The 26,826-nt window shown below is 57.1% G+C and overlaps 16 protein-coding genes and 1 non-coding gene across 17 annotated transcripts; 11 read left to right on the plus strand and 6 right to left on the minus strand.

Moving 5' to 3' along the window:
• Positions 1-54: 54 nt before the first annotated feature.
• On the plus strand, positions 55-3,201 carry MVES1_001253 (uncharacterized protein; the record flags this gene model as incomplete). The annotated part of the gene is made up of 1 exon (XM_056206105.1): positions 55-3,201. The coding sequence occupies one exon, from the start codon at positions 55-57 to the stop codon at positions 3,199-3,201; it is 3,147 nt and encodes a 1,048-aa protein (XP_056062080.1).
• A 277-nt stretch (positions 3,202-3,478) lies between these two features.
• On the minus strand, positions 3,479-4,089 carry MVES1_001254 (uncharacterized protein; the record flags this gene model as incomplete). The annotated part of the gene is made up of 2 exons (XM_056206106.1): positions 3,479-4,051; positions 4,087-4,089. The coding sequence occupies 2 exons, from the start codon at positions 4,087-4,089 to the stop codon at positions 3,479-3,481; spliced, it is 576 nt and encodes a 191-aa protein (XP_056062081.1).
• Positions 4,090-4,261: 172 nt separating this feature from the next.
• On the plus strand, positions 4,262-5,278 carry MVES1_001255 (uncharacterized protein; the record flags this gene model as incomplete). The annotated part of the gene is made up of 1 exon (XM_056206107.1): positions 4,262-5,278. One exon carries the CDS (start codon positions 4,262-4,264, stop codon positions 5,276-5,278), a length of 1,017 nt encoding a protein of 338 aa, XP_056062082.1.
• Positions 5,279-5,630: 352 nt separating this feature from the next.
• On the minus strand, positions 5,631-6,830 carry IDH2 (isocitrate dehydrogenase (NAD(+)); the record flags this gene model as incomplete). Its single annotated transcript, XM_056206108.1, has 3 exons — positions 5,631-6,430; positions 6,458-6,625; positions 6,659-6,830. 3 exons carry the CDS (start codon positions 6,828-6,830, stop codon positions 5,631-5,633), a joined length of 1,140 nt encoding a protein of 379 aa, XP_056062083.1.
• A 140-nt stretch (positions 6,831-6,970) lies between these two features.
• Positions 6,971-8,176, plus strand: IDH1 (isocitrate dehydrogenase (NAD(+)); the record flags this gene model as incomplete). The annotated part of the gene is made up of 3 exons (XM_056206109.1): positions 6,971-7,039; positions 7,073-7,120; positions 7,154-8,176. 3 exons carry the CDS (start codon positions 6,971-6,973, stop codon positions 8,174-8,176), a joined length of 1,140 nt encoding a protein of 379 aa, XP_056062084.1.
• Positions 8,177-8,425: 249 nt separating this feature from the next.
• MVES1_001258 (uncharacterized protein) lies at positions 8,426-9,418 on the plus strand (the record flags this gene model as incomplete). The annotated part of the gene is made up of 4 exons (XM_056206110.1): positions 8,426-8,445; positions 8,474-8,765; positions 8,794-9,215; positions 9,244-9,418. The coding sequence occupies 4 exons, from the start codon at positions 8,426-8,428 to the stop codon at positions 9,416-9,418; spliced, it is 909 nt and encodes a 302-aa protein (XP_056062085.1).
• A 79-nt stretch (positions 9,419-9,497) lies between these two features.
• Positions 9,498-9,911, minus strand: HTA1 (histone H2A; the record flags this gene model as incomplete). The annotated part of the gene is made up of 1 exon (XM_056206111.1): positions 9,498-9,911. One exon carries the CDS (start codon positions 9,909-9,911, stop codon positions 9,498-9,500), a length of 414 nt encoding a protein of 137 aa, XP_056062086.1.
• A 455-nt stretch (positions 9,912-10,366) lies between these two features.
• HTB1 (histone H2B) lies at positions 10,367-10,789 on the plus strand (the record flags this gene model as incomplete). The annotated part of the gene is made up of 1 exon (XM_056206112.1): positions 10,367-10,789. The coding sequence occupies one exon, from the start codon at positions 10,367-10,369 to the stop codon at positions 10,787-10,789; it is 423 nt and encodes a 140-aa protein (XP_056062087.1).
• Positions 10,790-10,886: 97 nt separating this feature from the next.
• VPS24 (Vacuolar protein-sorting-associated protein 24) lies at positions 10,887-11,599 on the minus strand (the record flags this gene model as incomplete). Its single annotated transcript, XM_056206113.1, has 3 exons — positions 10,887-11,254; positions 11,283-11,528; positions 11,557-11,599. The coding sequence occupies 3 exons, from the start codon at positions 11,597-11,599 to the stop codon at positions 10,887-10,889; spliced, it is 657 nt and encodes a 218-aa protein (XP_056062088.1).
• A 216-nt stretch (positions 11,600-11,815) lies between these two features.
• On the plus strand, positions 11,816-12,250 carry MVES1_001262 (uncharacterized protein; the record flags this gene model as incomplete). The annotated part of the gene is made up of 1 exon (XM_056206114.1): positions 11,816-12,250. One exon carries the CDS (start codon positions 11,816-11,818, stop codon positions 12,248-12,250), a length of 435 nt encoding a protein of 144 aa, XP_056062089.1.
• An 84-nt stretch (positions 12,251-12,334) lies between these two features.
• On the plus strand, positions 12,335-13,230 carry MVES1_001263 (uncharacterized protein; the record flags this gene model as incomplete). The annotated part of the gene is made up of 2 exons (XM_056206115.1): positions 12,335-12,912; positions 12,939-13,230. The coding sequence occupies 2 exons, from the start codon at positions 12,335-12,337 to the stop codon at positions 13,228-13,230; spliced, it is 870 nt and encodes a 289-aa protein (XP_056062090.1).
• Positions 13,231-13,236: 6 nt separating this feature from the next.
• On the minus strand, positions 13,237-14,342 carry TFB4 (RNA polymerase II transcription factor B subunit 4; the record flags this gene model as incomplete). The annotated part of the gene is made up of 2 exons (XM_056206116.1): positions 13,237-14,005; positions 14,038-14,342. The coding sequence occupies 2 exons, from the start codon at positions 14,340-14,342 to the stop codon at positions 13,237-13,239; spliced, it is 1,074 nt and encodes a 357-aa protein (XP_056062091.1).
• A 747-nt stretch (positions 14,343-15,089) lies between these two features.
• Positions 15,090-17,444, plus strand: MVES1_001265 (uncharacterized protein; the record flags this gene model as incomplete). The annotated part of the gene is made up of 1 exon (XM_056206117.1): positions 15,090-17,444. The coding sequence occupies one exon, from the start codon at positions 15,090-15,092 to the stop codon at positions 17,442-17,444; it is 2,355 nt and encodes a 784-aa protein (XP_056062092.1).
• A 204-nt stretch (positions 17,445-17,648) lies between these two features.
• Positions 17,649-19,318, plus strand: ERG5 (sterol 22-desaturase; the record flags this gene model as incomplete). The annotated part of the gene is made up of 2 exons (XM_056206118.1): positions 17,649-18,028; positions 18,115-19,318. The coding sequence occupies 2 exons, from the start codon at positions 17,649-17,651 to the stop codon at positions 19,316-19,318; spliced, it is 1,584 nt and encodes a 527-aa protein (XP_056062093.1).
• Positions 19,319-19,891: 573 nt separating this feature from the next.
• GSL2 (1,3-beta-glucan synthase) lies at positions 19,892-25,249 on the plus strand (the record flags this gene model as incomplete). Its single annotated transcript, XM_056206119.1, has 1 exon — positions 19,892-25,249. The coding sequence occupies one exon, from the start codon at positions 19,892-19,894 to the stop codon at positions 25,247-25,249; it is 5,358 nt and encodes a 1,785-aa protein (XP_056062094.1).
• Positions 25,250-25,356: 107 nt separating this feature from the next.
• Positions 25,357-26,553, minus strand: MVES1_001268 (uncharacterized protein; the record flags this gene model as incomplete). The annotated part of the gene is made up of 1 exon (XM_056206120.1): positions 25,357-26,553. One exon carries the CDS (start codon positions 26,551-26,553, stop codon positions 25,357-25,359), a length of 1,197 nt encoding a protein of 398 aa, XP_056062095.1.
• Positions 26,554-26,704: 151 nt separating this feature from the next.
• MVES1_001269 lies at positions 26,705-26,784 on the plus strand. Its single transcript has one exon. It is a non-coding gene; the product is annotated as a tRNA-Arg (tRNA).
• The last annotated feature ends 42 nt before the right edge of the window (positions 26,785-26,826 follow it).

Below are 26,826 nucleotides of genomic sequence, written 5' to 3' on the forward strand. Positions count from 1 at the left end.
GAAAGGGAGCGAGACAAGAAGACGCGGTGCGTGTGTACATCGAAAAGACCAGGCATGTCCCCGAAATCGCTTCCAGACCCTATAGAGGAAATGCCTATGGGGGATATCCCATCTACGGACATGCAGCCCGGTGCAGACACGGAGGACTGCTCTGCCACTACAGGCGCTGAACTGGATGCGCCAGGTGCGCAGGCACAGAGTGGTGAGTCAAAAGTGAGTAACCTCGATCTGTCTACATCCAAGGATCAGGAGGAGGAACATGATGCGATTGATATCGCGGACAGCTCGCCGTCGGACTCCGATGCGCAGCCACCGAGAACTCAAGATGCAGCAGAGAGCGACGAGTCTGAAACTCGGAAGCGCGCTGCACCCACGAGCCTTGATAGCGCGGAGCAGGATAAGCGTGCACGGCATGATTCAAGCGTGCTTCGAGAGGAGGGAGAGCAGCAGTCCGCGGAGAGTATGGACGATAGCACCTTCCGTCGCACACACACGTTGTGGGGCGAAAGCACAAAGACGCTGGACGTGTACGTTTGGGACTATTTGCGGAGACGCAGTTTTGCACGTACTGCGGATACGTTCGTCGAGGAGTGCAAGCTGCCCGCAAACCCCGCTGTGCCATTAGAAACACCTCTAGGCCTTTTGTACGAGTACTGGTCCGTGTTTTGGGACATTTTCTCCGCTAAGGTTGGACGCGCTGGGAAAGAAGCCGCTGCATACAATGAATTTCTTGCGTACCGGCATAACCAGAAATTTACGGAAGCAAAGCGCGCGAATGCGATGCGGGAATCGAGCCTCTTTGCAAGCAGCAGCAGCAATTTGTCCGCCACGGATAGCATGATCCCTGGAATTACACAGGATCCGCTTGCGCTGAACATGACAGTGCCGCCAATGGTACCCCAGCAGCAGCAGTCGCCCCTGATGCCCGAACAAGAAATGAATGTGCCCTTTGCCGCAGCACAGCCTTCCGCTCCGCCCAAGGCGCCAGAGGGCCAGAAACAGCAGCCCAGCACGCAGGCGCCGCAGGATACGTCAAAACTCATGCAGCATACGTCTGGAAATCCAGCGTCGATGCCGATGCAGGCTAAGCAGTCGCAGATGATGATGCCGCAGCAAGTGCAGCCCGGCCAGTCGGCGCTCCAAGGTACCCAGCTCCAGCAGCTCCAGCTCCAGCAGGCAATGGCGCGCGCGCAAACAGGCCAGGGGTGGATGCCTGCGACGCTCACGCTGCAGCAGCAGCAAAACCTGCTTGTCTCTGCTGCGCTGCGCCAAGGCATTCCGCTCGAAGAGCTGAAAAACATGACGCCGGCCGCGCGCCTTGCGCTGTTCAGCAGCATCGTACCGAATGCAGGCAACCTTGCCGCGCAACAAGCGAACCGCCAAATGGATCCCCAGCTCCAGACGCGGCTTTTCTTGCAGCAACAACAACAACAACAACAACAACAACAACAACAACAACAACAACAACAGCAACAGCAACAGCAACAGCAACAGCAACAGCAGCCCAAGGCACAACCAATGTCGCCTGCGGTGCCTGCTCTTTATGGCAGGCCACCGCAACGGCCGGGCCAAATGGGTCTCAATAAAGAAGAGGAAACTGCACAGAGCCCAATTTTGCATGACGCGCCCCAGCCGAATGCAAATGGCATGGGCGCGCCGCCGATGGCACCGTTTGTGCGCTCCGAGCAGCCTGCCCAGAATGCACAGGGGCAGGGCCTTCCGCCGGGCCAAATGGGCCTCAGCAAGGAAGAGGATACTGCACAGAATCCAATTCCGCAGCAAGCACATAATGCACAAGGGCAGGGTCTCGCGTCGCAGCAGCGGCAGATGCTCGTGATGCAGTACCAGGCGCTGCAGAACGCGGTGAAAAACGAATGGATCAAGGCGCAGAGCGCCCCTGTGCCTGCCATGTCGCAGCAGTTCCTTGCCACCGCACAGCAGCTGCAGGCCAAGGCACAGTCCATCGTCGCCCTCCTCCAGAGCGACTCGTCCAACTTTTCCAGTGACGCACAAGGACAAGCGCTGAATCCCATGTTCCGGTTTCAGCTCCAGCAAGCCCAGCGGGCAAATGGGGCGGGAATGATGCAAACGCCGAACCATGCTTCTGGGATGATGGGCCAGCCCGTCCAGCAGCAGCAGGCGCAAGCCAACACGGGCGGCGTGCTCAATGCACAAGGTGTGCAGACAATGGGCACCAATGTCCGTCCAACCACGTTCAACGGCATGGATTTTTCAAACGGCACCACATTCGCGCCGGGCACCACGCCCTACTTTCCGCGGCAAATGGCGCTGAATAACCCCAATGCCGCGATGGCATTCCAGCAGCAGCAGCGCCGTGTCAACATGGGCCTTGCACAGCGACAAGCCCGCGCCCAGGCGGCGAATCGGGCACAGACAATGGGCACAGACATGCCTGGGGAGCTTGCCATGGGCGGTGTCGTGGTGAACAATGCAGGCAGTCGTGGCAGCGCCACGGCGCCATCGACGCCCGTGCCTATGCACGCCTCGCCTGGAAATGTGCCGCGGCGCATCCCGCAGCGCGGCCCGACTCAAGCCAACAAGCCAGCCACGCAGTTTGTGCAAGGAAGCGAGCAAAGCATGCCTGTGAGCCCGTGGCAGTCGAATTCAGTCCCTCGTGGAGCTGCTTCGCCATCAGGCAGCGCAGGCAAGCGGGAAAAGAACAAGCGTCGCGCGCAAAACAAGACGCCTGTGATGTCGAGTAGCGCGCCTGCCCAAAATTTGGCCGAAAGCCAAGTAGAGGGGGGCAAGCCGGAGGAGTGGCACGAAAGCAAGAGCGATAGCGGTGTGCCAGCGATGCAGACGCTTGCAGAGCTGAACAAGAATGCATCGCAAACGCTGTTTGGTATGCAGACGCAGCTCCTTGGTGCGCCGCAGGCCACACTGGGAATGCCCTCGTCGATGGACGACTTGGCGAACGGGATGGATGCCTTCATGTCAACCGATCTCAGCAACCCGAGCACACTTGGAATCAACGGTGCGATGGGCGGTATGGGCACGGACGATTTTTCAGGCATGTTTGGCGTGTCGGATATCTTTGACTTTGACTTTGATGGCGGTGCGGAAGGCAATGTTCCTGGTGCAGTAATGGGCAATGCAAACTCGATGAATGCGGGTGGTATCGCCAAGGACGATAAGAACGCACTCGATGCTGGGTCGCGCTCGGACGTCAAGGCGTCCTGAGTGCCACCGCCAGTGCGACACGCCGCTGCGGAGGCTGGGATGGAAAGGCTACAAGACGTCTATGCAAGGCACTTGTACTTCTCACGGCGTATACGATTTCTAGGCATGTCGTATCTCAGGGTGCGCGTTCTACCACGCGCACACCACAACACACATCCGTACAAGTCCAATAGGCATAACTCAATTGACGCCTTTTTACGTGCGGACTATATGCTGCAGAACTAGTCTACAAGTCCACAGCTAAAAGCCAAGTGGCAGACATAGATGGCAACGCCGGTTAGACGTGGAAAGCACGCGACTTTCTGCGGCCACGCGCTTTCTCGAACTTGGGACCCTTGGCACGCACATAGGGCTTCTTGTGCTTGTGCGGGCCCATACCAAAGTGCCTCACGGCCTCGCGCGCGTTCTTCGGGCCGCGGAGAAGGATGGTGTTGCTGCCGGTAGGAGCACGCATGGCGAGCTGATCGAGCGTAATCGCTTCGCCACCCGCAGCCTCAATGCGCGCACGTGCAGAGTGAGTGAAGCGGAGCGCAGCGACGCTCAGCTTGGGAACATCGAGGAGACGGTTGTCGTCAGTAATGGTGGCGACAACAACGACCGTCTTGGGGCTCTCGCTATCCTTGGGCACACCACCCTGGTTACGAGAGAGATAAATGATGCGCGACACAGACACGGGCGGGCGGTTGATCTTCGACATAAACAGGCGGCGAAGAATGACCTTGTTAAAGCGCGAGTCGGTGCGGCGCGCCAAGAAGCGGTAAAGCTTCACAAGCAAGAGAAGGTAGGGGTCCTCGCTCTTGGGCGCCGAGCGGCGTCCCGTCTTGACGTGGTGCTTCTTGATATCAACACCCTTGTCATGTCAGTACACTTTGCAGTCTCACATACCATCGCAATGCAACTCGTGGGACGGTTTGAAGAAAGGCGCCGGGCGCACTTTGACTATCGCAAAACTATAGCTGGTCACGTGAATTTGACACGTGGCACGGCACAGGTCCGTCGCCTCCGCACCACGGTAAGTCGCCCACGCGATTGCTGACGCTAGCCTGAGTCCCTCGACGCAATGTCTAGCTCACCTGCGGCGCGCAGGGAAGAGCTGCATGAAGATATGCAGTTCGGTACGTCTGCACGCTCTCTCACAGCAGACGAAAATGTTTCTACTGAGCGAGAATGGCAGCATGCGCAGGAGGACGATTTTGACCGACGCGACGCGCGCGATAAGGACCACGATCCGGACACGCGCGACGCTCCTCGTGCACGCTCTTCGCACTACAGCAATGACAGGCCGCGCGATGGAGGTGCACGCGGTGCGCCGAGACGCCAGGAGCGTCCTGCGCCGTCGCCGTCGCATATCCTGGGCGCGTTTGGCCTCAGCATCCGTACCACGGAGCGCGAGCTCGAGGAGGAATTCAGCAAGGCTGGTCCCGTCGAGAAGGTGGTCATTGTGTACGATGCGCGTACTGGCCGCTCGCGTGGGTTTGGCTTCATTACCATGCGCGACGTCGAATCGGCCACCGAGGCGGTGACGCAGATCAACAACACCGAGCTTCAGGGGCGCAGGATCCGTGTAGACTTTTCCAGCACAACGCGTGCACATGAGCCGACGCCTGGCGAGTACCGGGGCAATCCTCGCTTTACAGACGAGCGCGAGCGGCCCGCATTGACAGGCAGCTCGTACCGCGGCGCCGCGTACGAGCGCCGCTCACACGAGCGCGACCATGCGTATGGCCGCCACGATGAGCGGCGCTCGTGGGGTCGCGAGCGTGGGTACGACAAGGATGACCGCCGCGGCTGGACGCGTGATCGGCGCGACGACCGCCGGCCCTCGTACGACAGAGATGATCGTCGTGGCTGGGCTAGAGAGCGCGGGGACGAGCGTCGTGGAGACGACCGCGACGATCGCCGCGGTTGGGGACGTGATGACCGCAGTGCACGCTCGCGCTTCGACGCGCCGGAATGGCGCCGCAATGCAAGCCCTACACGCACACGCGACCGCGAAGCGAGCCCAATCCACGCGCGCGAGCAAAGTCCTCGCCGTGATGAGGAGCGTTACGAGCGATTCGACGATGGCGGCGAGTAACTACCGAAGCAAATTAGCGTATAGACGTGTGCAGCATGAATGCACCTGAAGATCGATACACAGCTGCGACGTATACGGTGCGCGATGCAAGCTAGCGAGTGTGCCAACGCAAGAAGCATGCAGCGCGTTGCAGCTGCTGAGCGAATCTGCGTGTAGATCGGAATGGCGCACGCCTCTTGCAGACATGCAGCACCGCCGATCGTGCTTCCCGCGCACCTCGCACCGATACCCTATGCTCTCTCTTCCGCCCCACACGAGTACAGTGCTGCGTAGAAAACCACGCCTTTACCTATCGCTGCGCGACCCTGGCGCCAGATTGCGTAAGGAACATAGCTAGTGCATTCCTACAGGACTAGAGACGCGAGATAATGCCGTCGGTGAACGCAGTTGTGCCGAGATTGCCGCCGAGATCGCCGGTACGCTCGCCTGCAGCGATCGTCGCAAACACGGCCCTTTCGATCTGCTCGGCGTGTTCAAAGAGACGCATGTGACGCAGCATCATGATGGAGGACAGGAGCAGCGCGGTGGGGTTCGCCTTGTCCATACCCGCAATGTCCGGCGCAGAGCCGTGCACGGCCTCAAAGATGGACGCGTCCTTGCCAATGTTGCCCGACGGCGTGAGACCAAGACCACCAATCAGGCCCGCACACATATCGGACAGAATATCGCCGTACAGGTTCGGCATGACCATGACACGGTCCGAGTAAGGACTGGGGTCCTGCACGATGCGAAGGCATGCACGGTCCAAAAGGTCTTCGTCGTATGCAATTTCGGGGTAATCCTTCGCGACATTGCGGCACGCGGTGAGGAACATGCCGTCGGACATTTTCATAATCGGTGCCTTGTGCACAGCCGTAACACGCGCGCGGTTGTTCTGCTGTGCATGGTAGAATGCGTAGCGAGCGACACGTTCCGACGCCTCGTAGGTGATGAGCTTGATACTCTGCACAACACCGTCCACAATTTCGTGCTCAATACCACTGTACTCGCCCTCGGTGTTCTCACGGATCAGGACCGTGTTCACGTCGTCGTACGGAGTCTTGAAGCCTTTGATCGACATGCACGGGCGGACGTTGGCGAAGAGGTGGAAAGTGCGGCGCAGCGTAAGGTTAAGTGAAACGTGGCCTTTTCCGATCGGAGTCGCAAGCGGGCCTATGGTCAGTGTGCTGGTCTACGCACCCTTGAGCGCGACTGTGTTTTTGCGCACAGACGCGATCGTGTCGTCCGGAATCACTTGCTTGCCTTGGGCGTTGATCGAAGGCGTCACGTCGGCCTCCTCCCACTTGATCGGGACGCCCGCGGACTCGTAGATCCGCTGTACCGCGCCAGAGACCTCGGGGCCAATACCTACAGTGTCAGATTCGCAGCGATTGTACGTACCGTCGCCGGGGAACAGGGTCACGGTAAACTTGCCGTCCGCGTCAGGCGCCTTGTTGTACGTTGACGTGGGCGCCGCAGGCTGTGCCGCATATCCACGGCACATAACCTGCTTGGCACTCGCGAACAGCGGCGCGGCTGGACGGACGGTGCGCGAAGCGACAGCGAAAAACATTGGGAGTGATTGTGAGGAGCACCAAGCGCGCCAGGGCAGCGCCGCGAGAGAAGCTTTTCGGCCGATTTTTCAAGCGTGGCGCGGGCGCCGCTTGCCCGTCCGCGGCCTGCGAACGCTTCTCTATCGCTGCGCTTATCAGGATGAGTGTGCTTTCCAAAGTCCCTTGCGCTGCTCTGAGCAATGCTTCGCGTCAAGCCAGCCGCTTGTCGGTACGTGCAGTGTGCTGGACTATCTAACAGCAGCGCCCGCGTGCCGTATCGACCCTCTCGGCGCAGACGCCCGTGTCCAAGGTAGGTTATTGATGCTCTACTGATCGCGATCAGGGCCCGACTAAGTACGGCGGCGTGTATACTGCGACGCTGATTCCGGGTGACGGTGTCGGCAAGGAGATCACAGACTCTGTGAAGGAGATCTTTGACAACTGCAACGTGCCGGTCGAGTGGGAGCAGTGCGACGTCTCTGGTGATCCGGAGGGGAGCGCGTCGCAATTCCAACAAGCGATGGACAGCTTGCGCCGCAACAAGGTCGGTCTCAAGGGTACGCTTTTTACGCCCACTGGCGCAGGTTCGCACAACTCGTGGAACGTTGCGATGCGCCAGCAGCTCGACATTTACGCATCGATGGTGTTTTGCAAGACGCTCAAGGGTGTGCCTACGCGCCACAGCAATGTAGACTTTGTCATCATCCGTGAGAACACCGAGGGCGAGTACAGCGGTCTCGAGCACTCGCCCGCGCCGGGCATTGTTGAGTCGCTCAAGGTCTCGACGCGCTTCAAGGCCGAACGTATCTCGCGCCTTGCGTTCGACTTTGCTCTCAAGAACAACCGCAAAAAGGTGACATGTGTACACAAGGCCAACATTATGAAGCTCGGCGATGGCCTCTTTCTCAACACCTTCCGCCGCGTCGCGGAGGAGTACAAGAGCGTTGGAATTGAACCGAGCGAGATGATCGTTGACAACACCTCGATGCAGCTCGTCGGCCGCCCCGACCAGTTCGACGTGATGGTCATGCCGAACTTGTACGGGAACATTGTGTCCAATATCGGCGCCGCGCTGGTCGGCGGCCCTGGTACCGTCCCGGGCGCCAACATTGGCCGCGATTATGCACTCTACGAGCCGGGCTCGCGCCACGTCGCGAGGGATATCATGGGCACCAACAAGGCAAACCCGACGGCGATGGTGCTGAGCGCGACTATGATGCTGCGCCACTTCGGGCTCGACTACCAGGCGAATCTGATCACGGCTGCCGTTTACCGCGTGATTTCCGAGGGCAAGGTCCGCACTGCGGACTTGGGCGGCAATGCGACTACACAAGAGTTCACCCAGGCTGTTCTGCAGCACTTGTGATTTGCCATGGCACGGCATCTGTGCACGTGGCTCTTTACAGTCGTGTCGTAGCCTATGTAGCATAAACGTGTCGATGTATACAGCCCCCCGCCCATGGTTTGCGGACGCCGCCCGCGTCGGGTGTGCTTTTTGCTTCCACGCGGTCTGCCCGATCGGCAAAGAAGTAGCGCGGAATCGGAAACAGCGCAATTGCTGTAATTCGGCCCATTTTCTTCAGTACATGCAGAATCTGCCTTCCACCTTCTCCACATGGAAGCTGCGCTCCGGGCGTACGTAGCAGTAGCGCACTCACACTAGCCTTGGCATCCCAGACCCTGTGATCCAGCTTGCAGACCGCCAGGCACGAGAGGCGATCTTGCGTCTGCATGCGTACAAGCCGCAGAACGACGGGCCTTTACCGCGCGCATTGCAGTCCAAAATTCCCGCGTACCGCAGCGCCGGCCTCTTGGTCCCTGTGCACGTTGGCAACGACGGCAGGCTGCATGTACTGCTTACTGTGCGTGCACAAGGCCTCAATAGTCATGGCGGCGATACTGCGTTTCCAGGCGGGCGATTCGAGCTCTACGACAAAGATATCGAGTATACTGCGGTGCGTATTCTCCACAAACTCACTCCAGCGACGCGAGGCGTACGAGGAGACTGGCTTACCTATAAACCCGCGCATAGTGCTGAAACTATGTGAGATGGAGACGTTCCTCTCGGCCAACGAGCTTGCCGTGACTCCGATTGTCGCGTTCATCACAGACATGACACTCCCACTGCGCGCAAACACAAACGAGGTATCTGCCATGTTCACCATTCCTTTCGAGTCTGTGCTCTTTGAAACGCTACCGCCCGCGTTCTACAACAATATGGACATTACACCGCAGAGCGAACGGTACAGCACGCCGCTTCCAGGCTCAACAGAGACGCCAGAAAGCGCCGGCAGCACTGGCGATGCAACGTGGCACACCGCGTACGACATTTCATGGATCGGAGACGTGCGCATGCGGAGACACACGTTTTGGGAAGCCAATAATCCGATCCGCGGCCTCACGAGGTACGCTCTCCTGCTCTACTTACCGCAGCGACGTATTGCTGCGTGCGGCAATCGTTGCGTACGGGCGCGAGCCAACGTACGCCGCCAACGTCAAGGACCAGCCCAGCCAGGCAGCCCTGCTGCGCCTCGCGTTCGCAAGCCCGCACGCAGTGCGCGAACGGAACGTGCGGCCCCGCATCAGGCCATGGAAAGCAAAAGTATAGCGCGAAAAAATATTAGAAGTACAGCAAATGTGTCTACAGTAGAGCAGAGAGAAAAGGCCAATAAAGGTGGTATGAAGCCTTAAATCTCCTGGGAGCCAACCGCCTTCTTCGACTTGCCACTTTTGGCAGGCAAGAGCTCGCTCTGAATAAACGGCAAAACACCACCCTGGCTGATGGTCACACCGCCAAGCAGCTTGTTAAGCTCCTCATCGTTGCGGATAGCGAGCTGCAAGTGACGGGGAATGATACGCGACTTCTTGTTGTCACGCGCGGCGTTACCTGCCAGCTCGAGAATCTCGGCAGTGAGATACTCAAGCACAGCGGCAAGGTAAACGGGGGCGCCGGCACCGATGCGCTGGGCATAGTTGCCCTTGCGCAAAAGACGGTGAATACGACCGACGGGGAACTGCAGACCGGCCTTGGCCGAACGCGATTGGGTCTTGGCCGACGAAACGTCACCGGCCTTACCACCAGACTTGCCACCAGAAGACATTCTTAGAGAGTTGAAAGTATGAAGCAGACAAGCGTCTTGGGGGATGCGGCACGATGCAACGACGCCTTTTATTATGGCGAACCGCGCAGCAGAGCTCCACCGCGTGCGCCAAACGTCCACGCGCTGGGATCAAGCTGCCCACACGTTTGGATCACACTTGCACATTTTTGTCCACGCATATAAAAGCGATGATTGGCGCAATGCATTTGTGTCCACAAAAGTGTGATACGCACACGTGGCAATGTTGCAACATTGTGCCACATTATTTCGTGTCCACACAAAAACAACCACATTTGTGGACAAATTGATCTTCGTGCGTGATTCGGGGGGGCTGGAAGGGGAAACGCGCGGCGCGCTGTGGGCGTGTTGTGGGACAGGACGCGTGGTTCCGGAAACGTATATAGGCCGTCGCGCGCACCGCTTGTGCTGCCACCCACAAGCGTACCATACCCAACATGCCTCCTAAACCCGCTGAGAAGAAGCCCCCGAGCACTGCTGGCAAGGCCCCTGCCTCTGCTGGCAAGGCCCCCACTGAGGGCGCCAAGAAGACCTCCAAGGCCCCCACCAAGACGGGCGACAGGAAGAGGTCGGGCAAGGTCCGCAAGGAAACCTATTCGACCTACATCTACCGTGTTCTTAAGCAGGTGCACCCCGACACTGGTATCTCGAACAAGGCGATGGCCATCCTCAACTCGTTTGTTCAGGACATTTTCGAGCGTGTCGCTACGGAGGCCTCGAAGCTCGCTAGCTACAACAAGAAGAGCACCATCTCTTCGCGTGAGATTCAGACTGCTGTCCGCCTTATTCTCCCTGGTGAGCTGTCCAAGCACGCCATTGCTGAGGCCACTCGCTCGGTGACCAAGTTCTCTTCTGCATAAACACTATTTGGTGTTGACGCGGTCGCGACACTGTTTCTAGTTCGTCGTTAGTTTATCTGTACTTGTACTAGCTGGAATCGATCCAACTTGACTATATCTATGCGTGCTCGCCGCGCAGGAGCACGTCCAGCTGCGCCTGCATCTGCTCCATGTCTTGTGTTTCGTGCGCTGTGTCGAGCGCGGGAAGTGTGCTTGCGGGCGCCGCGGCGCCAAGCTTACCATCGGTGAGCTCGTGCAAAACACTGTTCACTTCTGCCTGTGCCTCTTCTTCCAGCTCCTCGGCGTCGTCCCCGAGCATGCCCGCGTCGAGGGTATCGTTCATCATCTCCTCCAAGATGCCCGCCTTGGTGAGCTCGCTGCTCATCTCGCGCATCGACTGCGACATTTGCGGTAGACGTAGCACACTATTGGATAGGCGCATGATTTCTGTCGATTTTTGTAGCGTCCCCGTAACTTTGAACATGGCTGGACGTGAGCGCGGCTGAAAACGTACCCATCTGCTGCTGAAGCTGCAGCGCAATGCTGTTCAGCTGCGCCTTGCTCGTTACAAGGCGTGTGCGGTGCTTTGTGGAGCGCACGACTTCACGCGCAAGCATCGTTGCATTTTTGGTGTCCCCTTTGCGTGCAAGCCGCTTGATGTCCGCCTTCACCTTGCCTGTCGACTGGTCAATCTGCCGGATTTCCCGGTCAAGCGAGCGCTGCTCGGTACGTAAGCGCCGCTGCACCTCGCGAATGCGGTCTACACTTTAGCTCCACGCACTGCATACCTTCCTTCGACGGGCCGTAGAGCAGCCGTGAGAGGGACTGCATGGCGCGCGCACAGCGGCGGCGCCCTCTGCCGACGCTCATCCTTGCTTAGTCAGCGCTGTCGCACGGTCCTGGACGAGGATGCGAAGGGGAGGGCAAGCTTGGGCAGGAATGCAGCGCTAGACACGCTTGCTAATGTGCAACACAGATCGTGCGCCTTGGAAGTCTATGCATTCGACCGAGCTGCCGGCGCCGCGGGCGCATGGACACACACGGCGCATGTCGCGCGCACTGCTGCGTCTCGATACTGGCACGCGCGCTTCCAGCTCGGTATGTTCGCCGCTGCCGCTGGCATCGGCACAGTGTGGAAATGCGCGGATTCGGATCTCGAAACTACAGCCGTCGCGCATGCGGCGCGAGCCCCATGAGCCTGTGCCTGGCAGACGATACAGCGAACCGATCGCAGAGCGTGCGCTGATGGAGCACAAGCGAACTGCCCCAAGCGCAGACGCTGCAATGCGCGCACAGGGCAAACCTGGCTCACAAACGGCCGCGCGGCCCATCACGATGCACTCGGAAGCGATGCTCGGCACGCAGGCAGTGCCGAGCTTGCATGGGTCGGCTCGATCTTCGCGCTCCATGCGCACGTCGAGTTCGTCCAGTGTGTACTCCAACGGCCCTATCGTTTCCGCCGATCACGTATATAGCTCGTAGCATGCACACTTTTGCCATGTGGAGGAATTCGGCACAATTCGCCGACGCGCTGCTATTCCTTCACGGCGCTGCGCTACGTCGCGGATGCCAGCGCTGAATGCACTCGCGACCGACACCCAGGCCAGCGCGAAACCCTCGTGGTCCGATGGCATCGACCCAGACCTGGAGGAAGAACTCTGTGTGTTCGGATGCCAGCTGATCCAGCAAGCGGGCGTTCTGCTTTCGCTGCCCCAAGTTGTGATGGGCACAGCGCAGGTCCTCTTCCAGCGGTTCTGGTACGTGTCGTCCATGCGCAATTTCCAAGTCCTGGATATCAGCATGGGTGCACTGTTGCTTGCGTCTAAGCTGGAAGAAGTGCCCGTGCGGCTGCGCCAGGTACTGCTCGTATACGACTATCTCGTGCAGCGAGCACGGCGAACGGAGGCATTCGAATACGAGCCGCCGCACTACCACAGCCAATCTTTCCACGACGCCAAAGATGCCTTGATTGTCGGCGAGATCCAGCTTCTGAAACGCCTCGGATTCCACGTGCAAGTCGGGCTTCCACATGCGCTCCTCATCAACTACATGCAGCTGCTCGGGGTTGCCCAGAGCAATACCGCGCGTGCCGGACATGCGCCTGTATTGGCTGCGCAGCGTGCGTGGAACATCTTAAACGACGCGTACGTGGCACCACTGCTCACAACAGTCTTCAGACACCCATATACTGTCTATTTCCGCCGCACGCCATCGCGGCCGCTGCAATCTACCTGCTTACACTAGAAGACACCGAATGGGCGCCGCTGGCGCTGCCCATGGAGCCCTCGCCATGGTGGGCACTGTTTGATGTGTCGCGCGACGAGCTGCGCGTAATTGCAACACATATCCTCCGGCTTTACGATGCCCAAGGTCTCGGCGCACGCGTCCAAGCGCGACGCGCCGAGTTAGTCGAACTCGCGACGCGTGCGGGACTTCGTGCATGGCTTGCACAACATGCATAGTACACCCTAGCGCTTACGAAGCATTGCAAGCACTGCCTCCTCATCGTCGCAGTACTGCAGCGTCGACGTGGGGAATTTGGCGTGGCATATCATGCACTGCTCGCGCGGCGCGCAGAATATGCTGAGACATACCGAACATACGTAGCCGATATCAATGTTGCGTCTGTGGCAGAAGCACGCAGCGCGGAAATCGACGTCGTCCATCGCGGGGTACATGAGCAGCGGCCGAACGATGCGCGATGGCAAGTAGACAGCCATGAGCACTTCCAACAAGCCAGCCGTGTGCTCAAGCCGGTAGTAATGCCCTCCAGTAAGGTAGCACGCCTGCCGCAGGAACACAGTATCGCCGCCAAAGAGCTTGCATACATCGATATTTACGTCCTGTTTCTGTGCACTGAATATCGCATTCATCATCGGCACATATTGCGCGCTTGCGTCTGGCGTCACGGACAGCACGAGGATGCGAAATCGGTATGCGTTTGCAGCTAGCTGCCGGGGACCCGTGCGCTCGCCATCGGCCTGTGGCTCGGTATCCTGGCTCGCTTGTGTCGCGATGCAGAGGCGGTGGATGTGGCACAAAGCAAGCGACAGTGCATGTACCATACCAATCGGTTTTTCTGGCTCGGGTCGCGTCGCGGCGTCGTCCATCATTGCACGCGCGCCGAGAAATACAGCGTCATCAACCTGCTTAAATGGCAGGCACATGCTCATTGTGGATGCGTCCGCTGCGTGCTGCGCCGCGCGCGCAAACGGCGCGGTGGTATACAAAAGATTGCTAGGGTGAGTCGAGTCGTGCCGAGGACGTACGCATTGCCGTTCACCACACCGTACACGGCAAGTCCATTCCCGTGCTGCAGTGCAGTATGTGCATTTAGGTATACAATCACAGACGCCAACACTTGGCGCACCTGTGCAAACACCGCGTCTGCGCGCTGTTGGGGCTGGTCGCTCGTGCCTGCGACGGCATATTCTTGCCAAGCTACTGGATTCAAATCCAGAAGTACAACTTGGAAATCAGGCGAGGCAACGACAGACGAGCCGCTATCATCAGAAGTCGCGCTCACCAGCGATGGGGGTCGTGCGGACGACGCTTGCACATTCGCCGCGGCCATCGCGCCCTGCGTCGCCGTGGAACAGAGACCTCCACTTTTTTTATCGGGTGTGGCAATGACACGGCGCTGACTGTGTTGCTTGGCAGCGCTGCGGCACGTCGAGCTCAAAGTACGCACTAAGAGCCTAGGTGTCGAGACTTTTGCCTACAGCAACGTCAGCATACACTTTGTATTTCCGGCGGAAAAATTCTCTCCGTTCAAACTGAGTCTAATTTTTTTCCCTACATAATACCACTAGACCGAGCCTTGCGCGCCACGCCCCGGCCTTCGTGTCGGGCAACCATCTCTGCTCGCCCAATTGGCGTTCACCTGCACATCGCCTTCATTTCGCACGGCCGAGCCATTGGCGCGTATTTGTCCGCCTGCATGGGGTATTCCAGCGCGGACCAAAATTCCCAATGCAAATGCCTCCACCGCGCAAAACTCGCATTGTTATTTGCTGCGGCCGAAGGGAAGGCGCCGCAAGCGCTACGCAGCCAGTTTATGCGGGCTAGTGAGACCCTTTCGCACTACCCCGCGAACAAACGCAGTAGCTTGGGGTTTTTGTGTAATTTCCCTTTCCTTGAAGTCACCCGTACTACATGAATCGATAACACATCGCAGAGGTGCTTTTCGAGTAGTGCATCGACCAGTTGCTTTTTTTTTTTTTTTTGCTGTCGTGCCTTTGCATATCTGTGCTGCCCAGATTGCGCAGATCCGCACTTCTGTTGACTCTTTGCTTGCTACAAGGCTCGCGTGCTTTAAGCAATGCACACGCAGTCTGAGCAGGATGCCTTGCCGCTTGATTATTATCCATCGCAAGTGCCCATAGCCTCCTCTGAACACATCGCCGCGAAGGCACATGGCGAAGAAGCAAGTTCTGATTACAATGGCCTGTGCTTCCCACCGTCTTTTCACGAGAGCCATGTAGTCTCTGCCGAGCCCGCAGATACAGAGATGCAGCGCGCGACAAGTACAAGGGACGTGGCACAGCAGTCGTGCATGCCAAAAAAGCAAGGCTCCTGGCGCTCCACCGTGTCTACAGCTACAAGCAAGAGCCACTCATGGGACGCAGCGACAAGCCATCCGTACTTCCGACCCAAAGACCGCATCCCACGGTACAGCGGGAGCGGTAATGCCTTGCCAAAACACAGTCTTGACGACTGGTCGGGTTCCGATGATGCACTCCCGAGTCTACCTGGCTCGCCGGGATGGGCGCGCGCACAGCTTCTCGCCGATCCCAACGCAACCTTGCCGCAGCCTGGCTGTGCCCGGCCCGGGCCCACGCCGCCACGCCTCTTATCCAGCGACACGGAGATTGCGCTTTCTGCTGATACACTGCACCTTTTGTCCCGCTTAAGCAACGTTCCTTTTGGGCACATGACAAACTATGTGGAGACGCACGTCCAAGCGCCATCTCTTCCCCTCGTCCAAGCCCTGCACGACCAGAGCAGTGTGCGCCCATCCCACTCCGGATCGTCAAAGAGTCTCAGCATTTTAAACGACGAGGCATGTATGCGCAATATGCAGCGTCGCGAGGAAAGTATGGACGCGTCAGTAGCGCGCACCATGCAATTCCGCTCGTTTGACTGGACCGAGTCTGCGTGCAGCAGCATCACGCACGGCGAATCGAGTCAAGGGCGAATCGCAGTTGACTTGCAATCTCCGTCGGCCTTTGCGTGTGTTTCTCGCGTCTTTCCTCCGTCTGACAAGGGGACCGAAGACGCATCAGCACTCAGCGATGCGCCATCGGCGCAAAAATCCCGCGCAATGTCGCCTTTGCACACCAGCGATCTTGTGGGCCCCGGCCTGTTTTGCGATGGCGCATTGATCCAAGCCACCATGAGTCCTGACCGCGAAGGACTTCCCAGCGAGCTCCGTGTCGTCGAGTATCTCGGCAGAGGAAGCTACGCAGTGGTGTACAAAGTGCAAGAGGTGCTGGAGGCATCTGCGCCGCACTCCCCACGGCCATTTGCACTCAAATGCCTTCCCAAAGAAAACCTCACGCCCGAGATGGTCGAGCTTCAGCGCATCGAATATACGATTCACCAATCAATTCCTGTCCATCCCAACATTGTGACATTGCACGGCACCTTTGAAACGCCCGACTGGCTCTTTCTTCTTCTCGAGTACTGCCCAGGGCACGATCTCTACTTTTGGCTCGAGGAGGCCGACAATTTTGCACCGCAGGCGTCCGATGCCGGCTCGCAATCGGCGTCCCTTGCGGGCTCCGAGCTAAACGAGCTTTCCGAGACGCACGAGAGCCTTGCTGCGCCGTGGCTCCTCTCGCAGTCCTCACCACACTCGCTCTTATCCCCGCGCCGCTTGGAGCTCGTGGCGGAAATGTTTGCGCAGATGTGCCGCGCGGTGCAAGTCTGCCATGACCACGGCATCTCGCACCGCGATCTGAAGCCGGAAAATTTCGTTGTCGAGGATCTCCGTACCGCGAGTGCCAACAATGGCGTGTTGGACAATACTGTGGTGGTGAAACTGACCGATTTTGGGCTCGCCACGCTCAAGGACCGGTGCGACGACTTCAACTGCGGCTCGAAGCCATACATGGCGTACGAGTGCAGGAACAATGTGGAGGATAGCTACAACCCACGATATGCTGACGTCTGGTCGCTCGGCATTGTGTTGCTGAACCTCATTTTCCACCGTAATCCGTTCAGCGAGCCTTGTGCCGAGCACTGCGCCTCTTTTTCTGCATTTTGCTGCAGCCCTATCCAGTTCCTGGTACGCGCGTTTGATGGTCTCACCGTCGAAACTGCCAAGTACCTGTGCGACAATGTCTTTTGCGACGTGACCCGCGGACAGGCAAAGCGAATCACACCGACTGAATTTGCCGAATGGGCGCGCACGTTGCCCCAAATTTTGGCGCTCGACGAGAAAACAGAGCATGTGCAGCTCGAAAATAGCCTCGACTCAATTTCGCCCCTGTTGCTCTCGCGCATTGCCAGCAGCCAGGCGTACAGTCGCTACGGCAGCAGAGTATCGAGCCGTACACCGTCGCTGCAGCGGCAAGCCTTGTCGAATTCGTGGCATATGACATTTTCAAACCGCATCACATCACTCCGCAAAGAGATATCTCCGACGCCCTCGGGCGCTGCATGCTCCAACTAATAGTTCTGTACTACCTACAACGTAACGACTGGTATGATTTTTTTGTCGCGTGGCGCCCCCTGCGCCATTTTTGGCACCGGCACGCATCGCCTGATTTAAAGCACCTTTTCCGCAGAAGTACCTAATAGGCCAAAAACATGTTGGCCTTCCTGCGCAGGCAGCAGCAGGGAGACGCAATTGTAGCGTTCCGCCAACACGCTAAGGATGGCTGCTTCCGCGAGTGGTAGTGAGTGGGAGACCCGCTTGGCCGCGAATGCATCTGCGGCACATGGGATGGATAGCGCGTCTGCTGTCGGTCTCTTTGCCAGCACGTCCACGCTGCAAATCATTTTTACCTCGCTGGCCGTCATTGCTGTACTGCTTGGCCTGGAACAGGTCGTGTACCGCCGCAAGAAAGGCAGCTTGCCCGGTCCTGCATGGACCATCCCTATTATCGGCAAGTTTGCTGACTCGCTCCGTCCGAGCCTGGAGAAGTACCAGGAAGGATGGAACAGCGGCGCGTTGAGCGTCGCGAGTGTGTTTCACATCTTTATTGTTATCGCTTCTTCCACCGAATATACGCGCAAGATCCTCAACAGCCCAACGTACGCGGAGCCGTGTCTTGTTGCATCTGCGAAAAAGGTGCTTTCTCCTGATAACTGGTACATATAACTCCGCTACTCACACGCAGGGTTTTTCTTAACGGCAAAGAGCATGTTGACTACCGCAAAGGACTCAACTCTTTGTTCACCAGCCGCGCGCTCGGAGTGTACCTTGGGATCCAGGAGCGTATCTACAAAGAGCATTTCTCGCGCTGGGTGCAGAACCCCGAGGACCCCGCAAAGCCCTACATGTTTGCACTGCGTGACCTAAACATGGACACCTCGCTGCGCGTCTTTTGCGGCAACTATATTCCACAGGAGGGTGCGAACGAGATCTCGGAGCACTACTGGCTGATTACAATGGCGCTTGAGCTCGTCAACTTCCCTTTTGCGTTCCCGGGCACCAAGGTGTACAAGGCCATCCAAGCGCGTAAAATGGCCATGCGCTGGTTCGAGCACACGGCAGAAGAAAGCAAGAAGCGCATGGCCGCCGGCGAAGATGTCACTTGCCTGACCGACGCCTGGGTCAAGGCCATGCTGGACGCACGCTGTAACCGCGAAAACGAAGAGCTTACCGCGGACCAGCGCCGTGTTCTTCTGCGCGACTTTTCGAACCGCGAGATTGGCATGGTGCTGCTGAGTTTCCTGTTTGCCTCGCAGGATGCCATGTCCAGCGGCCTGACCTATCTCTTCCAGCACTTTGCCGACCACCCGGAGGTGCTCCGCAAGGTGCGCGAGGAGCAGTACGCGCTCCGCGGCAACGACGTGGATGCCCCACTTACGATTGATTTGGTCGAGCAGATGCAATACACACGCGCGGCTGTCAAAGAGAGCCTGCGTCTGAAGCCGCCGGTGATTATGGTGCCGTACCTGACGCGCAAAGCGTTCCCTATCGCGGACGGCTACACGGTGCCGAAAGGCAGCATGATTATTCCTAGTTTCTGGAACAGTCTGCACGACCCCACAGCGTATCCTGAGCCAGAAGAGTTCAAGCCAGAGCGCTGGCTCGAGGGCGCTGGGTCTCCCGCCCAGACTAACCTTAAGAACTGGCTCGTATTTGGCAGTGGCCCGCACAACTGCATCGGCAAGGACTACGCCATGCAGCACCTAATCTCTGTTATGGGCACCGCTTCCATTCTATTGAATTGGGAGCACAACGAGACACCTTTGAGCGAAAAAGTGATGGTCATTGCGACTATTTTCCCGCAGGATGGTGCGCATCTTAAATTCACGCGCCGCGCACCCCCAAAGATTGGCTTCAGTGCCGCGCAAGCTGCCGCGGCGCCGGCATAATTTGATAGCCTCTGTACTTTGCCTCCCTTCTCACGCCGTTTCGCTGGCGCGCCACACAGCGGACTTTGCTCACGCGAATTCGTTTGGGCTGTTATCGGCGCGCCGATTGGCTACATACTGCAGGTGATCGGGACGTACCAGCACGGCAGACACCAGGGAAGTGAAAATAAATCTTAGATCGTGCCACGCAATGCATTGATTGGCTAGGTCTACCGTTGTTGACGATGTTTTCTACGTCAGTGTGCCGTGGAGCCATGGATTGGGCAGAAGGGGCTGCCACGCGCATGAAGCTGCAAGGCAGTGCCAGGCAGCTGTACGAGTGCGCAGGCAAGTGTTTTTTGCTGTTGTGCACTCTACGCTGGTCATTCCTTGTCCATCGTTCGGTGAACCTCGAGGTTTCGTGCGACTCGGCTAGTGTCTTGTCTATTTCAGACACCATCGCCTTTATCTGACGTAACGTTTGGTGCTTCTTGTGTCTGTGGCGAAATATTTTTTGAGCCATTGCCAAGGTGCGTCAAGCTTTTTCCGTGTCACACCTTCACTCGAACGGACCGCACGTAGTATCGTCCATCTATGGCCACTTTTTACGGCGGAGGACAGGACGGAAGTGTCCCTTCCAGAAATAACCCATTCTACGGCAATGCCAACCAACCTGAGCTTGTAACATACCTGCAAGGGTATTCCGCCGACAACAGCGCGCAGTACGCTGCGGAGGACTTTGAGAGCCCCGTCGCGCCCAAAGCAGACTCGTACAGCGCAGAGTCGCGCATGTATACGAGCGGTGCGCAGCACGCACAAGGAAATTATGTGCCTTCCACCACCGCGAGCTTTTACCGCGAGTCGGTGCAGCCTGTTCGCCAGCGCGAGCCATACCCTGCTTGGACTGTGGACCAAAACATCCCATTGTCAAAAGAAGAGGTCGAGGACGTGTTTATTGACTTGGCCAACAAGTTTGGCTTCCAGCGCGACAATATGCGCAACATGTACGATCATTTTATGATCCTTCTCGACTCGCGGGCCAGTCGTATGGCCCCAAAGCAAGCGCTGCTTACGCTGCACGCCGATTATATTGGTGGTGAGCACGCAAACTACCGCAAGTGGTACTTTGCCGCGCAGCTCGACCTGGACGATGCGATCGGCAGGGCACAGAACGCGGGTCTTGCGCGCGCCGCAAGTATAGCGCAGCGGTCCAGCGAGTTGAAGCCAGGCGCCAAGCTCCTTGGCTTTAAGTCGCTCGATACTGCCCGGGCCCGCTGGCGAGACGCTATGTACCGTATGAGCGACTATGACCGTGTTCGCCAAGTCGCGCTCTATCTCTTGTGCTGGGGCGAAGGTAGTCAAGTGCGCTTTGTGCCAGAGTGCTTGTGCTTCATCTTCAAGTGCGCAGACGACTACTACCGCTCGCCCGAGTGCCAGAACCGTTTGGACCCTGTGCCCGAGGGCTTGTATCTCCATTCGGTCGTCAAGCCACTGTACCGCTTCCTGCGTGACCAGGTCTTTGAGGTGGTCGAAGGCAAGTTTATCAAGCGTGAGCGCGACCATGACAAGACGATTGGCTACGATGATGTCAACCAGCTCTTTTGGTACCCCGAAGGCATCAACCGTATCCGTCTGTTTGACAAGACGCGCCTCGTCGATGTTCCTCCGCAGCAGCGCTTCATGAAGTTTGACAAGATCGATTGGAGCCATGTGTTTTTCAAGACATACAAGGAAACGCGCTCTTTCCTCCATCTCCTTGTCAACTTTAACCGTATTTGGATTTTCCACATTTCGCTCTACTGGTACTTTGTCGCGTACAATTCGCCTAAAGCGTACGAGCCAAACAGGCAGCCATCCTATCCAGAGCAGCTCAGTGCTTCTGCCCTGGGCGGCGCCGTCTCGTCGTTTATCATGATGCTTGCCACTTTTGTCGAGTTGCTATACATCCCTACCTCGTGGAACAACTCGAGCCACTTGTTTACGCGTCTTGTCATTGTGGGCATCTGTTTGGGCGTCACAATTGCGCCTGCCGTGTACATCTTTGGATTCAACAAAGGTTTCGACGGCCCGAATGCTGGCTGGCGTCCTCATGCGGCCCTGGCCGTAGCCATCACTCACATGTGTGTCTCTGCTGTTATCACTGCCATGTTTTCCCTGCTTCCCTCTGGCCGCATCTTTGGCGATCGTGTCGCGGGGCGCAAGCGCAAGTATTTGGCAAACCAGACATTCACTGCGTCCTATGCAAAACTCAGCGTTTCACATCGCTTCTTTTCCCTCTTCATGTGGATTCTCGTCTTTGGCTGCAAGCTGACTGAAAGTTACTTCTTTTTGACGCTCTCGCTCAAGGATCCATTTGCGGTGCTGGTCACTATGCGCGTGGTCAATTGCGACGACCGCTACTTTGGCACGCGTCTTTGCCGTCTGCAGCCCGCTTTTACGCTTTCCTCCATCATGCTCATGGATTTGTGTCTCTTCTTTTTGGACACCTTTTTGTGGTACGTTGTTTGGAGCACCGTCTTTAGCTTGGGCTGGGCATTTTACTCGGGCCTCTCTGTCTGGACGCCTTGGTCGGATATTTTCCAGCGCCTGCCCAAACGCATCTACTCCAAGCTTCTTGCCACGCAAGACATGGAGGTCAAGTACAAGCCCAAGGTGCTCGTTTCCCAAGTGTGGAATGCCATCATCATTTCCATGTACCGCGAGCATCTCTTGTCCATTGACCACGTCCAACGCCTCCTCTACCACCAGGCTCCTGCGGAAGATGCGCCGTTCAAGCGTACGCTCCGCGCTCCGCCCTTCTTCTTGAACCAAATGAAGCCGGGGAACAAGGAGTCGGACTACTTTCCGCCTGGCTCGGAGGCCGAGCGCCGTATCAGCTACTTTGCACAATCGCTTACACTGCACATGCCCGAGCCTGTCCCTGTGGATATGATGCCCACGTTCAGTGTTTTGACTCCTCACTACAGCGAAAAGATTCTTTTGTCTTTGCGCGAGATTATTCGTGAAGAGGACCAAAACACGCGTGTGACGCTGCTTGAGTATCTCAAGCAGCTTCACCCCGTGGAGTGGGACAACTTTGTAAAGGACACCAAGATCCTTGCGGAAGAAACGAGCGGTTTTGTCGGCCCCTCGCCATTCGGAGTGGAGGACGAGAAGGCCAACTTGAAAGGCAACAGCACCAAGACGGATGACTTGCCCTTTTACTGCATTGGCTTCAAGTCTGCTGCGCCAGAGTACACGCTGCGTACGCGCATTTGGTCTTCTTTGCGCGCACAAACACTGTACCGTACTGTATCTGGCTTTATGAACTACAACAAGGCGATCAAGCTCCTCTACCGTGTCGAGAACCCCGAAGTGGTACAGCTCTTTGGTGGTAACACGGAGCGTCTCGAGCGCGAGTTGGAGCGCATGAGCCGTCGCAAGTTCAAGTTTGTCATTTCCATGCAGCGCTATTCGCGTTTCAACAAGGAAGAGATTGAAAACACTGAGTTTTTGCTGCGTGCCTACCCCGACTTGCTGATTGCTTATCTCGACGAAGAGGCGCCGCGCAGGGATGGCAGTGAGTCTCGCTGGTACTCTTGCTTGGTTGATGGCCACTCGGAGATGCTAGCTTCTGGACGCCGTCGCCCCAAGTTCCGCATCGAGCTCCCGGGCAACCCAATTCTCGGTGACGGCAAGGCCGACAACCAAAATCACTCGATCATCTTCACGCGCGGCGAGTATTTGCAGCTGATTGATGCCAACCAGGACAATTACCTGGAAGAGTGCCTCAAGATCCGCAACGTCCTCGCCGAGTTTGACACGATGCACATGTCGGACGAAAACCCTTACGGCCCGAAGCATGCCACGTTTGACCCAGCGCATGTTGCCATTGTCGGTTCCAGAGAGTACATTTTCTCTGAAAACATTGGTATTCTCGGTGACGTTGCCGCCGGCAAGGAACAGACCTTTGGTACGCTTGCCGGCCGTGGCTTGGCCAAGCTTGGCGGCAAGTTCCACTATGGCCACCCCGACTTTTTGAACTCGATCTACATGGCCACGCGTGGCGGCGTGTCGAAAGCCCAAAAGGGACTTCATTTGAACGAGGATATCTACGCGGGAATGATGGTATTTGGTCGTGGCGGACGCATCAAGCACTGCGAGTACTACCAGTGTGGCAAAGGGCGTGACTTGGGCTTTGGCACCATTCTTAACTTTATTACCAAGCTTGGTAACGGTATGGGCGAGCAAATTTTGTCGCGCGAGTACTACTACCTTGGCACGCAGCTTCCTGTCGACCGCTTCCTCACCTTTTATTACGGCCACCCTGGTTTCCACATCAACAACATCATGGTCATCTTTGCCGTGCACATGTTTATGTTCTCGCTTATGTTCCTCGGCTCGCTCTACTCTTCCCTCGGCGTCTGTCCCGACACGGGCTCCGAGTTTATTCTGGGTACTGGTACCTGCTACTATCTCAATCCTGTCATTTACTGGATTCAGCGTACGGTCATCAGTATTCTGCTTGTGTTCATGATTGCCTTCCTTCCGCTCTTTTTGCAAGAACTCTCGGAGCGCGGCGCAGTTAGCGCCTTTATCCGCCTCATCAAGCAGTTTGTCAGTCTCAGTCCCCTCTTTGAGATTTTCACCACCCAAATTTACTCGCACTCGATCATCACCAACCTCACCTTTGGTGGCGCGCGGTACATTGCAACCGGCCGTGGTTTCGCCACTACCCGCATCAACTTTTCCACGCTCTACAGCCGCTTTGCCGGCCCCTCGATCTACTCTGGCATCCGTGCGCTGCTCATGTGTTTCTACGCCACGTTGTCTGTGTGGATGCCGCATTTGATCTACTTTTGGATTAGTTTGGTCGCGCTTTGCGTCGCGCCGTTCCTTTTCAACCCCCACGAGTTTGCCTTTTCCGACTTTGTCATTGACTACCGCGAGTTTCTCCGCTGGATGTCGCGTGGTAACAGCCGCAGCCACGCAAATTCCTGGATTGGGTACTGCCGCCTTAGCCGCACCCGTATCACGGGGTACAAAAAGAGGCGCTTGGGTCATCCTTCTGAGCTGCTTACCAACGATGTTCCCCGTGCGAGCCTAAAAACGCTTGTTTTACACGAGGTGGTCGTGCCCATTTGCCTCGCCATTGTCTTTGGTGTTTGCTACTGCTTTGTCAAGAGCTTCCCGGCCATTTCCCCTGCGGAAAATGCGGGTCGTGCCAACGACAAGCAGGGCGGTATTGTGCGCCTGGCCATTATTTCGCTTGCGCCCCTTGCCTGGAACGCTGTCGTGCTCTTCCTCCTCTTCATCACCAGTCTCTTTTTTGGACCCGCATTGAGCAGCTGCTGCGTCAAGTTTGGCAGTGTCATGGCTGTCACAGCCCACTTGCTCGCCGTCGCAGGCATTCTTGCTACTGTTGAATGGCTCTGGTTCACCGAGTTTTACAACACAGCCAACACCGTGCTGGGTATTTTGGCCATGATTGCCGTGCAGCGTGCCATTTGCAAGATTCTCACCGCACTTTTTATTTCCCGCGAGCTCAAGAACGACGAGACGAACCGTGCTTGGTGGACTGGTCGCTGGTACGGCCGTGGTCTTGGAGGCCATGCCTTTAGCCAGCCCGCGCGCGAGTTTATTGTCAAGATCGTCGAGATGAGTCAATTTACTGCTGACTTTGTGATTAGCCACCTGCTCCTCTTTGCCTTGTCTGTTCCTTTGATTATCCCCTTTGTGGACCGTCTACACTCCACCGCGCTCTTTTGGCTGCGCCCATCAAAGCAGATCCATGCGCCGATCTACTCGCTTCGTCAGCGTGCGCAGCGCCGGTCGATTGTATTGCGGTACACGATTGTGTTTATCCTTGCATGGATCGTCTTCCTTGCTCTGATTCTGGTGCCGATCATTACCTATACGGCCTTGTATGAAGATGACAGGGCGTCCATGTGCAGTTACTGCTCCACCCTTTGAGACGCCACTTCTTTCCGTAACATATTTGATATCTGCCTTTGCGGCACCCATAGGCCGCTGCTCTACATATCCCTCTCCACACCGCCTATACAATGACATATTGAAACTTAGCTTAATTCGCGTTTCCCACGCAAAAGTTTGGCAAAAGCACGGGGTGCCGTCTTGGATGGCGCAGGCTCGCGCTTTGCCCGGAGCATGCGCTGTGGTATCGTTTGCTCGGCCTGGGTATCAGTGAAGGGCACGCACGAAGGGAGTGCGGGTGCAGAGGATGCGCCGCGGTTGGACGACGTGGCGAGCGACAAGGCGTCGATGGCATCGTGAAGCTTTTTGTCAAACTCTTTCTGGGCGGCGCTCGGTGGGGGAGGGAGCGCAGGATGCAATGACACGGGCGACGGCTCGGTGATGCTGATGGCAGGTGCCTTTGCGTTTTCTTGCGCGTCGTCCTCGTGCGCGCTAGGACATTGCAGCTGAAGGGCTGTGCCGCGGCCCAACAGGGGCGACATGCGCGGCGAAATGGGACCTCTTGGCGACAGGGATCCTTGGCGCGAATGGCGTCGCATATCTGGGAGGGACAGAATGGATCCGTCGTCTGAGATGGGTGGGGTGATGGAAGGGGAGGTTGTTACGGAGCCCGGCAGTTCCGCGGGAAGTTTTTGTCGTTGGAGCCAATCTTCGCGCTGGTCTTCTGTTGTGGTATAGAGGTGCAGCAAATGATTCACCAAATCAATCTCGGCGCTGCTCACAATCAAGCGCGACGAGCCGCGCATGGGTGATTTGGCCCGCGAGTGGCGGATCCAGGTGCGCAGACAATCTTCCAGGACACGCAGCGACTTACGTAGGACCGCTGGAGACGACGCTTCTGTATTATCCGACGCAATCGGTGTAATGAAACATGTACCTTGGGCGGGCGGTTTTCGCGGGTCAAATGGCCATGTGTATAGGGTCATCGTATGCAAATACATGAGCGTTACCACATATTTCGTACCTCCTTGTGCACGCTGGATCGCAAGCAGCGTCCAGTCCTGCGGTTGGTAGCCAAGTTTTTCCGCGGATAAAAAATGCGTAATGTCAAGCCCTTGTTGTGTGGCGCGCGATAGGTTCGTCAGAGAAGAAGAGGATTCGGTCCTGTGCTTTTGTGCCAAGGTAGAGGGCGACGAAGAAGAAGTGTGGCCGTAAATACCTTTGCTGGTTTGCAAGATACCGACTTTGGGAGACGGTGGCGCTGAATGCTGTCCGATTGGGCGTGGATTCGACAAGTTATCCCGCGAAGGCAGCGAATACGTGTGCTCCGATTGTCTCTGCATCGTCGCTACCTCGCCACAACCGCAGCACAACGGCAGTCACGTTGTTGGCACAGAATCACTCGGAGTGCAAAAGTGAAAACGCGGGAGATCTGTTTTGCATGAGTGGTTACACGCTTTGTACGCTTAGGTCGTCAAACCGACTTGGGCTATTGGGCCGTTAGTTCAGTTGGTAGAATGTGTCTCTCCTATATGGGTAAGACGAGGTCCTGGGTTCGAGCCCCAGGCGGCCCTCCACTTTTTTGCTTGCTTGCACGACTATTTCCATCTATATCG

The sequence above is a fragment of the Malassezia vespertilionis genome, chromosome 2, assembly GCF_029542925.1.
Source record: "Malassezia vespertilionis chromosome 2, complete sequence".
NCBI classification, from domain to species: domain Eukaryota; kingdom Fungi; phylum Basidiomycota; class Malasseziomycetes; order Malasseziales; family Malasseziaceae; genus Malassezia; species Malassezia vespertilionis.